The following is a 15984-nucleotide window of genomic DNA, read 5'->3' on the forward strand; positions in this document are numbered from 1 at the left end:
TTGTGCCGGCTCCGTAGAGGATAGAAGATCCATGACAGGATACTGCACCTTTGTATGGGGAAATCTGGTCACTTGGAAAAGCAAGAAACAAAATGTTGTAGCAAGGAGTAGTGCAGAAGCAGAATTCAGAGCTGTTGCTCAGGGAATATGCGAAGGATTATGGCTGCAGAGGTTATTGGAAGAACTACATGCTGAATTAGAGTTACCTATCAAGTTGTACTGTGATAATAAAGCAGCGATCAGTATCTCACTCAACCCTGTCCAGCATGACAGAACCAAACATGTGGAAGTTGACAGACACTTCATTAAAGAAAAGGTGGAAGAAGGAACTATTTGCATGACATATGTCCCTACTAAGGAGCAGATTGCAGACACATTTCCCAAAGGACTACCTCGACAACTGTTTGAAGATTTCATTGGCAAGTTGGATATGATCAACATCTATGATCCAACTTGAGGGGGAATGTAGAAATCCCTACAGTTTAGGAGTCATATGTAATCCCTATAATTAAGGAATGATTATTGACAGTCCTATTTTAGGTATCCTATTTTAGGTATGTACTGAAGGATGGTGCTGCTGGTCAATAGGGATTACCATGACTCTTGTATATTCCTTTATCGTAGGATTTTATTTCTTTAAGTTAGCAGCTGGTTACAGGTTATATAATAGGGCATATTGTACAATTCGATGTATTTGTATTGAAAATATAAAGCAGTTTCCTCACAGCTTTCACAAATCGAGCCAATAAACATTGAATACTAACCCTGTGACTATAATTACAGTGAGTGTAATCTCATATGATGAAAGATTCATTACATAGATTTATGGTTCTGGGAAGTTCTAAGCTAAAAATTAAGAATGAAGCTCTCTTGATTAAGTGGTTGTGTAGGTTTGCATCTGAGCCAAATCCCCTTTGGAAAAAAGTGATTTGTGAAAAGATAAATTGGGACAACAAGAGATGGGATATTTCATTTCTTAAAGGATAGTGCATTTCCTTCTCTCTCCCCCCCCCCCCCCAATAATGTGCTACTAAAATTGGGAAATGAAATGAGACTTCTCTTTATGTTTGATAAATGGGTGTCTGATGTAACAAAGATGGTCTCATTAATGATTTCATCATTATGAGTATGTCATATAGGAAGATTTTCTTGGTATGGGAGGAGGATGAAGACCATCATAGGTTTTTGCAAATGCTGCCACAGGTAGATCTAGTTAATGCCAATCAATGGATCAATTAATTTTGAGAGTGGATCCATCAGGTATCTTCTCACTAAAATCTTTACAAAACTTGTTTACCTCATCTCAGTGTTGTATTATTCTTACAATAGAGTTTGTGGAAAAGCATTGCCCCCTTTGGAATTCTTGTTTTTGCTTGGCTAGTCCGGCACAAAAGGATTACCATTTGTGATCTTTTGATTAAAATGAATTCTCTGGATGTATCTTGTTCTAGGCTCTGTAAATATTTGTTCGAATGAGTTACTCTGTAGAAGATCTTGGAAAATTTGGGGTGATTGTTTGTCTTGGTGGGGAATGGAATGAGTTTGTTTTTCATCAGTTAGTGCCTTACTTGATTGGTGGTTTGGAATAAAATTCAAGAATGTCAAAAAGCTCTTATGGGAGGCTATAATCATCCATGACAGTTTTTTGGACCATTTGGAAAACCAGAAATAACCTTATCTTCAATAATGGTTTAACTTCTTGGGAAAATGTCTTCGAGTTAATTAAAGAGAACGTTGCAACTCAGGTAAAAGGATATTGAAATATCCCTTGCTATACAGTTGCTGATTTAATCTTAAAGATGACAGAAGTCAGAGGCCTACACTTCCCTTTAAAAGGTGAAGGACTTTTGTGATTTGCTAGGTTAGGCAACTGTGGATTTTCAAGTTTTCCCTCGACAAGGATCTGCTCAATTCTCTTTGTTCTTAGTGGTGTTAATGGCGGTTCAGCTTTGGATGATGAAAAGGACTGATTCAAAAATGGAATATGGATGAGAATGGGAATGGAATGCAAGATGGCATGGAATGAAATACTCATCCTCACTCTGCTGGTTGGTTTCTAACATTGAATGACGTGGAAATGGAACATCCATTCTTATTCCCATGTTTGGTTACACTTGTTAAGCTACTGTAGTGGAATGAAAATTCTAAACCAAAACACTGTTCAAAGAAAAAAATTCTAAACCAAAACTGATGTATGCTAGTAAGAATTGAAAACAATCCTTAACACGGTAATTTTTCATCTTCAGCAAACTGAAATGAACCACTTAATTATCAGACAAACTTTCTTCTACAGAAAAGTACCTAAAAATCGAGTTGTTGGAGTAGTCAAGATTAAAAATCTTACGTTTGATTGGTTAAAAAAATTCAAATAAATGAGTTATCTATCTCGTGTGGACTCTCAGCTAATGTCTATATATAGCTCTTATAAAGTCTGTGAGTCGATAGTGTAAAAGCTTTTCTGGTTGGTTTTGTGGCTCACTTTTGTTACTAATGTTCCCCATATATCAGTGACCAGGTTTTGAGAATTAACTTTCAAAAGGTTATAAACATGAAGGAAGGAAACTCACAGAAATCATACAAAGTTTTGGAGCTCAGCATCATCGAGAAACTTAACAAGTTGCTGTCTTGGCAGCCACTATGAGGCATTTGGCTCAATTGCCTGTGTGCATGTCATTCATGGTTCTGCTTTGCATTGTTCGGAAAGGCTTTTTTGGTTTTCATGGTTAATTGAGAGCCGTCAACATAGTGTAATTTTTTTTTTTAATTCTGATGCTTCACGTTTATTTCAATACTAATTTTACCCTCTATTATATCACCTTTAGTTTTTTTTTTTCAAGCAGTTCGTTCAGAGTCTGAGCTAGATAGATAATGCCATTGAGACTTGGGTTTTCTCTTTTCCATGTAAATTGTAAAAGTAAATTTTTAGTTTGTATACTGTTGTGACATGTGGTGTTTATCCAACTCGGGTTGTGTCTCTTTTTAGTTTCAATTGGCATAGACTTTGTGGACCTTCTTTCACATTTTATAGCATCACGACATGTAACATTGTAGAAACCATGAGTTTGATCGGTAAATCCTTCAGATTAATTATTGAAATGAGAATACTTTTCAACAGATTGAGTTAGATGAACTAGAAGGTATATCTAATTTCGCTGCAACATTGTTATGGGATGACTCTTCCCTTTATACATTTGAGGAGGCTGTTCAATCTTACGAGTTAGCTCTCTACCAGGTATTCCAAGGTTAATCTCTCAGTTATCCTTTCCCTTCTTTATTTTAGATTCAACTAGTACAAAAGTTAAGACAGGACCAATGTTCTGCAGACAATATTTGTCTAGAACTGAATTATTCTTAGAAGAGTAGAAATACTTTGAGATTCACTTAAAACTGCTTTATTTATTTTTTTTGTTTTTGATAAATAAATCTGCTTTATTTTTTGCCTGCTGGCAATGATGATCCGACAATGTCTTGGATAGTTAAAGTATGCTAAGACTCATATTTGCGAGAGTTTCAAATGAGAGATTCATATTTTCTTGTCATCTTATGTACTTTTTCTTTTGGGGTTTGGTATCTCTTTTCAGGCCACTCATCATTTTTGGCCCACCACAGAGAAATGTCATAACAAATGCATCATTTCTGCTCTTAGAAAGTTCAATGTGATGGAGGATAAAAACACCTACATGGTATAGGTTCTTCATTTTTGTACTTCATTTAGGGAGTAAATTATATATCTGGAATTCTTTTAAAGTACTTGCAGTCTTTGAGTGTTCTCTTCTTTGTTATTGAACATTGCATTGTGTTTTCATGTTGATAGTTGCCCTACTTCTACCACATTGATGTCATAATCTATTTTTCTAGTACGGTGTATAATTGCTCTCTAGTTGTCCATTGAAGTGACCTTCAAATTGGATGCATCTTTGAAACTAGATTGTTTGAAGATTCTGCTGTTATTTTCTCCTAACAATTCAAATTTGTTAGATTATTTGTATGTTAACTCTTTCAATGTTCTACTATCGACTGAGATGATTGTGTAGGTATGTATGAACGCTGTCTCTATGGGTGGAAAAGATCTTGGGAATGACACTATGGAAGTGGTATCTCCTTTAACCTGGTACTTCTTTATCCTTCAAGTACTTTAGCTCTTATTTTTAATGGGGTGGGAAAAAGCTTATTATTTTTTTCTTAGGCTGGATGTTGCTTTTATTCTGTTAGAACTCTTGATGGAAAAACAATCGAAGCTGACTCTTTTCTTGACCTTTTCTCACAGAAAGAGATTTCATCTTCATGTCAGTTCTCTGTCAGGCTTTCACATACTCTGGCAATTGCCAATAACATGGTCTGGCACTATTATATTAGTAAATTGGTATATACTTTCTATAATAATTTGCTAATATAACTAGAAGCTAGTATTATACCATACATACATTGCCTGAGTTGTAAATCTTATGATATTTTTCATGTTCACTTGGAATGGAGTTCCCTTACAACAGAGTGCACTCTAATTAGAATGACTATTAGCAAGAACAATTAAAGAAAGCGTTCAAATTCGATTATCTGCTGTAGAAGCTGGTCAACTGCAATATATTATTCATCCATTTGTGATTGGGTTGCTGATTTCATGGTGGCAAATTCAGATCCTTTCATAACTACGTAAGGAAGTTGTCAACAACCCTTTTCTTGGAGTTTAGTATGAAATTGTAATTTAACATTTTTCTTTTTCTCGCAGTAGTCAATAGACTCGTAGGTCTTGTCATTTCTGGCAGTGGCTATGGTATCTTCTTGTCCTTTGCTTATTTGTTCTGTATAGATGGAGTTTTCATATTTTACTTCATATTTTGCTACGAGCACTCGCTGTTGTGAATAAGGATAAATTTACTGCAACACTACATGACAGAGCAAGAAGCAAAAAAGTTACTCTAATGTCAAAACAGAACTCATGGAGTAATGATGTCTTCTAGTGACAAACTTGATATGATTTGCAAATTGATTTTGTTTTTCTTTCTTTCTTTCTTGTAAATAATGCAATATAGATGGTACTTGCTATTTATAGAAAATTTGTAATCTTTAATAAAATCTTTGCTTGGTAATCTCTTCTTTAAGTGGCCATTTAAGATGTGAGAACTATTGAGCAGAACAAAAGGAATCTGAATTCTGAATCTTATGTATGATGTTGCATTGCTTATTGAAACTTTAGGAAAATAAAATCCATGGAAGCAAACTGAACTAGTTGTCTTTGTCTAATTACTCTTACCTCAACTTGAATTTTTATTCTTGAAACTGGCTTCTAATAACACAACAGCACAGCATGACTTTTAATTCCTGGTTTTAAATTTTTATCTTTGGTCAATCTTCAATTGCTGATGAAATTTCTGAACTTATTAAGAGAACTAAGCTTGGGGCAGGTATTTGTTATGACCCAGAAGATTTTTTGCTGGATTTAGAAAGGTTTTACACTTCGAGCATCTTTGTTATCTGGTAAGTAGTAGATTGTGTTGATTTCACCTTCCACATATAATTCTAATGTAACTTTTATTCCCTGCAGCATTCCATTTTCTGAATCTGATCTGCACAAGGCCTCTGAATCATTGAAGAGAGTTGTAGCAGCGGTTTTGGCAGCTCGTGATTGAATTGAAGAGTGCACATCAGATCTCATTTTATTTTTCCAATGATCTTTCAAACACTTCTTTGACTGTGTCAACAGAAAAACTCGGGAATTTTTGTTTCTCGGTAGATGCTTTCATAGTACTTGTATGTATAATTAGTTTGAATTGCATCTTTTGTGTTGATCTGTTTTGTAATAACTTTCAACTTACCACTAGGCACTAGTTTAACTTAATTTCATCTTGGAATTGAAATATTTTTGCATATTGAGAAGCATGAATTGATCCAGTATTATGTTTACCTAAATTTAGTCAATATATTGAACATTTTTCTTCATTATTACAGGTATTTTTTTTAGTTAAATCTCATAGAATTGGCACAATTTAAAAAAATAAAATAAAAAAATGAGGCTATAACAGCGTTTTTAAACGCCACTGTAGAATAATGCCAACGGTTGTATTTTTCAAATAGAAAAGATCTATCACGACGTTTTTAAAACGTCGCTAAATGTAGTGCGACGTCATTGTACCCAGCACATTTAGTGGCATTTTTTAAAGCACCGCCTATACGCACCGCCTATCCTAATATAGCGACGCTTTTAAAGCGTCATAAAGCTATAGCGACGGTTGCATCTTCGGCATTTGGTACCAAATGTCACAAAAACAATTAGCGGCGTTTTTGATAGCTATAGCGGTGTTTTTTAAACGCCACTAAAAGTCTAATTTCCAGCAATGATTTGTACAAGTTTTTCCAAAAAAAATATTTGCTCTATTCTCATAGGTGCATACAAGTCACCACCAATACCAAGATTCTGATGTGCTATGCAGGAAGTAGCCAATTTCTTTTGAAATCCTTGAACCTGTAATTTACAAAATTTCTTTATTCATCCAGAAGTTTACAAATTATGACTGTATTATAAGCAAAATAGCCTTTTAAATAGTTTACGAACGTGCTGGCAGACCTCATAGTGGGAGGAGGCTCATGCACTGAAACTGCATTTTTTTTACGTGCATGTGCACCACACGGAACAAGATAAAGCATTTTTGGATGTTGCATTGAAAGTTTGCAATATATATATTTTTGGTCTAATTGTCTTTTGAGTTGAAATTGATCTCTGAAAATCTGGCTTCAAAACCTTTGTATTTTTGGGTTGTAATGTGCTGTTGAAGAGCATTAAGTTATATTGATGTCATTGTCACATGCAAGCTAACAAATTATGTTTGAGGCATTTGTGCAGTCATCCTCTTGAGGAATAACTAAAAAACATAGCATCCACAATTTCGTTTTTGTTTTTGTTTTTTTCCCAATCGGTCTCATTTGGTAATTGAAAGTTGAAATTATCATATTCATAAGAGGCTAGCTTTTTCAGTGTTATGTGAACTGCCTTGTCTTGTCTTTGCAGAAATTTAATCATCTAAAATTATTACTTAATTTAAGACAGGAGGGAACTCCAAATTCCATGAAGTTAAATAATTGTGGATGGAGGACTGTTATATATCACTTAAACATTTCACTAATTTTTTTTCATTTCTTATGTGACTTCTCATAGGGGTTGATAGGTTCTATCATTTTTTTAAATGTGATGGGTTCTATCTAAAATACATGACATTTACTGAATTAATACACATAGAAAGTGGAGTAAAGGGGTAAATGAATGTGATGATAAATCACTTTTGTCATTACACGATCATGAAGTTAACCTATTTAGAAAACTAGCCGTACACTTCATTGTTTCATTAAATCTGAAAAATTAGGCCCCTCTCTAGTTTCTTCTAAAATTTTGTAAGTGTAACCCAAAAAATTTAACAATATAAAAATGGAGAAAAAAGTTATAGGTACAAAAAACTATTCACAAAAATATGAATTATTTTATTTATTTTGTCCTTTCCTACTAAGCATGAGCATGAGTAAAAACCTTCAGATGCATGCACCCATCCCAACTTTAGGCAGCCAAAGTGTATGGCTCAGAACCAGATTCTTCATTAAAATTGAGGCGTCCCAATGATAGATGTAAGCAGGAAAAAACTAGCTTTTATTCTGGACAATCAACAATAAGAAGATTTGAGGACATATGATTTGAAAAATGACATGCCTTGGACCAACTTATTTAAAGATCTCCTAACCTCAAGTAAAGCACTCTACTCACAATTGGGATTTTGATATAACTAGCAGGTGCCAATTGTTCCTGCAATCACATCAAGGCGAGGCAACATTAATTGTTTTATGTTCCAACAGAGAGGATATAGCAAAACAAAAACAAAAATAATAATAATACAAAAAAAGAATACAAAAAACTAGTGAGGAGGAAGCAACTAGTCCTTGTTTAAGAGAGAATTCAAGTTTCACCACACTTGATAAAGAAGTCATTTTAATAGGGGAATTCTTAATGAAATTCTCTAGCCCATTTATTTCTCATACAGTTAAAATTATGGTTGTAAATTTACTTCTGTGGGAATATATTTTCTGAATACCAACACCTGGCATGGTGACGCCGACGAGTCAGCCGAGGTGCCACGTGTCGTGGTAGTTAAGCCAAGATGATCTCGGAGTTGTCGAGGTTATCTCCGAAGATATCGGGATCCGAGATAAGCGGATACGGAACAAGAGTCCTAAGACGAAGAGGGAACTTAACCAAGATAAGGATAAGGCTCTTATGGAGTTTATCTTTATCTCTTGAGGAGTCCAAGGTAAGAACTAAATTGGAGTTCATAGAAGTCATATTTCTAATGGGACTTGGATTGAGAATATTATAAAAGAGAGGCACCCCCATGGGTCTAAGGTATGTGATTTATGTTTTGAGTATTAAGTTTAGCACTTGATTATCCTTTGAGAAAGATACTGACTTGATCGTCGGAGTGCCCCCGGGTGGAAGAACCACCGCCGGAGCCTTTTCTTTCTGTTACAGGTTACTGAAGGCATCTATTCTGCCTGTGCTCTCCAGTTGATCACTAAGCAGGCAGTGTGGTTAGATTTTCACCCACACAATTTGGCGCCGTCTGTGGGAATCGAAGGAAGAATAGATGGCCAGTAACGGACAGCAAGAAAGGATTGGGGACGACGCTCCAGCTGGGAGTGGCAGACCAATTGATCTTGACATTGAAGGAGACAACCACAATACCGAAACCCGTGACCAGGGTCACGGAGAGCAAAACATCTTCCAAGAGGGCGACACGTCAAAGAAGGAAGACCAAGGAAAGTACTACAATGAAGATAACCTCCAAGTATGGAGGGACAGGTGCCTACAGAGGGATGAGGAAGTAAAAGAATTGGCGAACAAGTTGGCAGACCTTCAGTCAGTCGTCAATTTTATGATGCAGAATAATGTTATGCAGCCACCATACCCGCTGCAAGATACACCGATGCCAGCAACCAACACCCAGAAGGGCAGAAGAAAAACAATCCCCGAGGTCCCTCAGCATACCAGGAGCGGAAGGCATTCTCACCGACCTTCCAGGGAAGTCGGACGAGAAGAGCCGAGACAAGAAGAGTCCCGAAGGACGCACCACATGAAGAATCCAGAGCCCAAAGAACATCGGCATGTTCAAGGGCAAGCACTCTGCTTTGACACAACTCATGGAGAAAGATCCAAACGGGCCCACCACGAGGCCGAAAGCAGTGTACCAAAAAGACTAAAGTCAAAAGACAGCCGAGCTCCGGGGAGAAGCAAAGAAGACCTGAGGGACTACCTCAAAAGGAGACAGCAGAATGTTGAAGCCGAGGTAAACTTCCCAGTAAAGCCGAAGACAGCCTTCTCGGTGGAACTGGACAAATTCGAACCACCAAAGAGATTCAGTATGCCGAGGTTTCAAATTTATGATGGTAAGTCAGATCCAAACTTTCATGTCGGACTATACCTGAATTCAATGGCATTATATAGCGGGAACGAGCCGTTGCTCTGCAAAGTATTCCCCTCATCCTTTGGGGAAATTGCATCTGATTGGTTCCATAAATTACCAAAGAGAAGCATAAAGACATGGGAAGGCCTGGCCGAGATATTTGTGGCCAGGTTCGTGACCAACAAACTGTAGCCCCTGAGGGTTGATGCTTTGATGGCTCTCAGAATCACCAAGGAAGAAGGCCTTAGAGCCTATGCGAAGAGGTACTACGAGGTATTCAACCGAATACCCGAATGCAACCAAGAGGTAGCGGTCGTGTCTTTCAAGAACGGCCTGAAAGATGACTGCCCACTACGGAAGTCTTTGGCAAAAACATTGCCAAAAAGCATGGAAGAACTCATGGCAAGAATTGAGAAGTACGCCAGAGCAGAAGAAGATACATCGGGAAACAAAGAAGTAAAACAATAAAAGGGAAACGGCTCGCCGAAGCGAGGCCGAGGCAACAATGGGCCGACCAAACAAGAAACAGAGTTGAGAAGTAAACAGGCGGTAACAACGGTATTCCGAATCCCAATCCATAAAGTCCTAGATCAAATACGAAACCAACCTTATTTCAGGGCTCCGGCAAGAGCACCAGGGGAATTCATGGGAAGGAACGTTGGTAGACGTTGTGCCTACCACAATGAAGAAGGGCACCCAACTCAAGGCTGCAGAGCCTTGAAAGCACACTTGGAGGACCTAGTAAGACAAGGCCTTCTGAGGGACCTGGTCGATGAAGCCAGGACAAGGGAAGAACAGGCAAGGTTGCCTCAAGCACCAGCGGCACCGCCTCCCCCAGCACAGCCACCACAAGCAGGAGGACCAAGGGTGGTTAATGTGATCCACTCAAGGGTCAACGAAAATGAAGTCAGAGGGGAGACCCAGAGGGTAAGACATTTACAGCATGTCTACCAAGTCGGGGAGAAGAGACATCGGCCAGAAGAACCCCAAGGGCCGATGATAGCCTTTACTGAAGCCGACCTGGAATTGGTCCAACATCCGCATAATGATGCCTTGGTAGTATCCCTCCAGGTTGGGGAGTGCCAAGTGAAACGCATCCTAATAGATCAAGGCAGCTCCTGTGACATCATGTATGTCAGATGTTATAAGGAGCTGGGCCTTCACCCTGATGACTTAGAACAATCCAGCGGCCCGATGGTCGGCTTTAATGGAACGCCGACATGGCCACTGGGGGCAACAAGCTTGGAAGTACAAGCCGGCACTAAGAAGATAAAGACGGAATTTCTGGTAATTGACACACCCTCACCATACAACATCATCTTGGAAAGGCCGTGGTTGCATGCAATGGGGGCAGTTCCCTCAACATTGCATCAACTACTGCGATTCCCAACAGGGAATGGGATTGAAGAAGTCAGAGGAGATCAACTGCAAGCAAAAAATTGCTCCATGGTAGCAATGAAGTCCACCTGTAGTATACAGGAGCCAAGGAAAGCAGAAGTTGAAGATGAGGACATGGAGGTCCTAGAAGACGTCGAAAAAGAACCAGCCGAAAAGAGCGAAGAAGTGCTAAAGAAAGTTTTCGTCCAGGAGGGCAACGAAGAACGTTTCTTTCTTCTCGGCTCAGGCTTAGCTAGAAACGAAGAGAGAGAACTGGAAGATTTTTTACGGACAAACATAGAGGTGTTCGCCTGGACACCTTATGAAATGCCAGGCGTTGACCCCGAGGTCACTTGCCACAGACTGAATGTCAACAGGTCGGTAAAACCTGTGATTCAACGAGCTAGAAGGCCGACGTTGATGCACGTCGAAGCAGTAGAAGAAGAGGTAGACAGACTCCTGGAGGCTAGGGCCATCTGAGAAGTTCAGTACCCAACATGGCTGTCCAACACAGTAGTAGTAAAAAAGAAGAATGGCAAATGGAGGGTTTGTGTAGACTTCACCAGCCTTAACAAAGCCTGCCCCAAAGATAGCTTCCCTCTGCCCAAAATCGACCAACTGGTAGATGCTACTTCAGGACATGAAAGAATGAGTTTTCTTGATGCATACAGAGGATACCACCAGATTACCATGTACCCTCCAAACGAGGAAAAAACCGCGTTCATCACCCCTAAAGGCCTGTACTGTTACAAGGTAATGCCTTTTGGGTTGAAAAACGCAGGAGCAACCTATCAGAGGTTAGTGACAAAAATGTTTAAGCACCTGATTGGCAAAACAGTAGAAGTCTACATTGACGACATGGTCGTAAAGACCAAGGAATCAAAGGATCATCTTGCCGACCTAAAAGAAGTCTTTGACATACTCAAAAGATATCAGCTCCGACTCAACGCCTCAAAGTGCGCCTTTGGAGTTGGATCAGGTAAATTTTTAGGGTATCTGGTAACAAGAAAGGGCATTGAGGCTAGCCCAGACCAAATCAAGGCCATCCTGGAACTACAGAGCCCGACGTCGGCAAAGCAAGTTCAAATGCTTACTGGAAGGGCCGCAGCCCTAAACAGATTCATCAGTAAAAGCTCAGATAAGTGCAGACCCTTCTTCAACCTGGTGAAAAAAGCCACAGACTTCCTATGGACAGAAGAATGTGAAGCCGCTTTAGCCGACCTAAAAAAGTACTTGACCACAACTCCTGTACTTTCCAACCCAGTACCAGGGGAGGAACTGTTTTTGTACTTAGCAGTCTCAGAACACGCAGTCAGTGCAGTGCTAATCCGAGAGGAAAAAGGGGAGCAAAAGGCTGTTTATTATGTAAGTAAAACTTTGGCCGACGCAGAAACAAGATATCTACCACTGGAAAAATTAATGCTGGCCTTAGTAATGGCTTCAAAGAAGTTGAACCATTACTTTCAGGCACACAAGATTGTAGTCCTAACAGAGCACCCACTGAAGTCCTTGTTGCAACAAGGAGACTTAACAGGAAGGATAGCAAGATGGGCAGTAACCCTAGGCCAGTTTGACCTGGAGTTCAGGCCAAGAACAGCAATAAAAGGACAAGTTTTAGCCGACTTCGTTGCAGAATTCACACCTGAAACCATCGCACATCGGGCTCCGTCAAGCCAAGATGAGCATTGTCCTAACAAGCAAAAAGAATCTCAGCCAAAGGCAAAAAAGCAAGAGAAGGAGAAACTCAGACCCTGCAGCATCTACATCGGCGATTCATTCAGACTATTCGTCGATGGAAGTTCAAACCGTCAGGGAGCAGGGGCAGGAGTACTGCTGATATCTCCAGATGGAGAAATAGTAGAACAGTCCATCCGTTTGGGGTTCAAAGCCTCAAACAATGAAGCAGAATATGAAGCATTAATTGCAGGGCTAAAGCTGGCAGCAGCAGCAGAAGCAGATGAGGTAATTGTTTTTTGTGATTCACAACTCATTGTTAACCAGTCAACAGGAGAATTTGCAGCCAGGGACGAAAGAATGTCGGCATATGCAAAGGAAGTCATCAGATTGGCAGCCCTATTTCAGAACTGCAGATTACTCCAAGTAAGCCGAGATGACAACACTCACGCCGACGCGTTGGCTAACCTGGCCAGTTCAATTGAAACTGGAAAAACAAGGACAATTATGATCGACTACATGTCGGCCCCAAGCATAAGTAAACAGAGCACCGAACAAGAAGCAATGTGCGTGTACTTGGGACCAAGCTGGATGGATGCAATCATTGCATTCCTAAAAGAGGGGAAGCTGCCAGAAGACCATAAGGAAGCACATAAAATCAGACTGAAGTCAGCCAGATTCAGTCTAACAGCAGAAGGCCATCTCTACAGGAGGTCCTTCACTGGGCCGCTTTTAAGGTGCGTACACCCTTTGCAGGTTGAAGATTTTCTTTATGAAATCCATGAAGGAATTTGTGGAAGCCATGCTGGGGGCAGATCATTAGCCCATATGGCCATTACCCAGGGGTATTGGTGGCCCTACATGCAAAAGGATGCTGAAGCCTACGTGAAGAAGTGTGAACAATGCCAAAGGTTCGCACCTTTGATACATCAGCCAGCTGCTGACCTAAACCCAGTATCCCCTTGGCCGTTTGCCCAATGGGGCATGGATCTGGTTGGGAAACTTCCCCAGGCAACTGGACAGAGAAAATACTTGCTGGTGGCAACAGACTACTTTACAAAATGGATAGAGGCAGAACCTCTTGCCAAAATTCGAGATGTGGACGTCAAGAACTTTATATGGAGAAACATCATCACCAGATTTGGGATTCCAAGAGCAATAGTTACCGACAACGGAATACAATTTGACAGCAAACTCATCAAGAACTTTTGTGCCAAATTCAAGATCAAGAACTACTTTTCAACACCAAGTTTTTCCCAAAGTAATGGGCAAGCAGAGGCATCCAACAAAGTAATTCTGGATGGAATAAAGAAGAGGCTACAGGCGGCAAAAGGAAAGTGGGTAGACGAATTGCCCAACGTACTTTGGGCATATCGGACTACGCCGAGAAGATCAACAGGAGAATCCCCCTTTGCCATGGCTTATGGCACAGAAGCAGTCATCCCATTGGAAATCGGCATCCCAGGGATCAGAACCCAGGGAGTAGAGAATGGCACCAATGACATACTCTTAGCCCGAGATTTGGATTTGTTGGAAGAACGAAGAGAGAAAGCTGCAATTCAGCTTGCAGTATACCAGCAACAGCTTGCCAGAGCTTACAACAAGAAGGTTAATCCAAGAGATTTTCAAGTCGGCGATCTAGTCCTGAGAAAAGTCGTCGGGAACAAGAAGGATCCCAGGGAAGGCAAGCTTGGCCCAAACTGGAAAGGACCCTACAGAATTACTTCAGTATTAGGCAATGGAGCTTATCGGCTTGAGGACAATGAGGGCAAAGCATTGCCCAGACCTTGGAATACTTGTAATCTAAAATTTTTCTATCATTAGATGTGCATCATTTTTGGACGATATCATCAATAAAGTCTTTTCAGAATTCTTTCAACACATATAAAATTGTGCATTGATGTTTATTAAGAACATGAATAATGAGAACCCAAGTAGAACTCAGGTTCACATTGGGGGCAGAAAGAAGAAGAATACGATTACCACTTGTCGAGATTTATAGCAAAAACTGAAATTAAACCGAGATGATGCTTAACCGAAGATAAGCCGAGATGATTCCTTGCCTCCACTTGTTGAAATTTGTAGCAATTTACAAGTTGGAGTCAAGCCGATTCCTTGCCTCCACTTGTTGAAATTTGTAGCAATTTACAAGTCGGAGTCAAGCTGATTCCTTAATTCACTTGTTGAAATTTGTAGCAATTTACAAGTTGGAATTAAGCTGATTCCTTGCCTCCACTTGTTAAAATTTGTAACAATTTACAAGTTGGAGTCAAGCCGATTCCTTGCCTCCACTTGTTGAAATTTGTAGCAATTTACAAGTCGGAGTCAAGCTGATTCCTTAATTCACTTGTTGAAATTTGTAGCAATTTACAAGTTGGAATTAAGCTGATTCCTTATCTTCACTTGTTGAAATTTGTAGCAATTTACAAGTCGGAGTCAAGCTGATTCCTTAATTCACTTGTTGAAATTTGTAGCAATTTACAAGTTGGAATTAAGCTGATTCCTTACCTCCACTTGTTAAAATTTGTAGCAATTTACAAGTTGGAGTCAAGCCGATTCCTTGCCTCCACTTGTTGAAATTTGTAGCAATTTACAAGTCGGAGTCAAGCTGATTCCTTAATTCACTTGTTGAAATTTGTAGCAATTTACAAGTTGGAATTAAGCTGATTCCTTATCTTCACTTGTTGAAATTTGTAGCAATTTACAAGTTGAAGTTAAGCCGAGATTATTCCTTAATTCACTTGTTGAAATTTGTAACAATTTAAAAGTTGGAATTAAGCTGATTCCTTATCTTCACTTGTTGAAATTTGTAGCAATTTACAAGTGGAAGTTAAGCCGAGGTTATTGCTTAAGTTCTCATAACAATATGTGGGTTGCTTAACCCTAAGGAAGATGCTTAACACTTGTTGAAATTTGTAGCAATTTACAAGTTTATGTTAAGCCGACGTATGGTCACCCGCTGAGTTATACAGAAATTTACAGGTTGAAGTCAAGGCTAAGTATATTATTTAAACACTTGTTGAAATTTGTAGCAATTTACAAGTAGGATAGACCAAGATCACTGTTTGATACTTGTTGAAACTTGAGAAGAGGCTTGAAAAGCTTACATTGAGTAGTATATGTTTTATACTTGTTAAAATTTATACAAGATTTGCAGGTCAGTATCTTGCCGAAGTAAAAGTTTTACAGTTATAGCCGAGGTATATAACCCCGAGAAAATTGCACAAAGAAGGAAGAAGTATGTAAACCATACAAAATATTCTAAGTATAAGAGCTATGCAGAAGCAATCAACAGAACATCACAAGATTGAAAACACCTATAGAAAAACAGTTGAAATTATACTGGAGAAAGTAAATTGTTTTTACGGGAAAAGGCACTTCGGCCATACAAAGAAACTTACACTGTTCAAAGGAAAGAAAAAAGTACAAAGGACATTCAAATCAAGACTCTTCAGTGTTAGCAGTTGCAGGGGCTGGGACCTCGGACGACTCTAGG

The 15984-nt window shown here is 39.3% G+C and overlaps 1 protein-coding gene across 19 annotated transcripts in view; it reads left to right on the forward strand.

The window, feature by feature from the left end:
- Nucleotides 1-5907, forward strand: part of LOC114279379 (uncharacterized) — a 16977-nt gene extending 11070 nt beyond the window's left edge. Inside the window, exons 2-9 of one of the 19 annotated variants that reach the window (XR_014361696.1) lie at nt 3116-3232; nt 3582-3683; nt 4035-4111; nt 4187-4336; nt 4477-4650; nt 4727-4771; nt 5403-5475; nt 5543-5907. Coding sequence is in view for 1 of the 19 variants with exons in the window: in XM_082915763.1 (XP_082771889.1) it covers nt 3116-3232; nt 3582-3683; nt 4035-4111; nt 5543-5627 (381 nt within the window). In the remaining 18 variants the exon portion in view is untranslated. The other 18 variants (XR_014361700.1, XR_014361708.1, XR_014361709.1 and 15 more) reach the window with 18 other exon arrangements.
- The last annotated feature ends 10077 nt before the right edge of the window (nt 5908-15984 follow it).

Source organism: Camellia sinensis, chromosome 2, assembly GCF_055761805.1.
Source record: "Camellia sinensis isolate YWXY chromosome 2, ASM5576180v1, whole genome shotgun sequence".
NCBI lineage: Eukaryota > Viridiplantae > Streptophyta > Magnoliopsida > Ericales > Theaceae > Camellia > Camellia sinensis.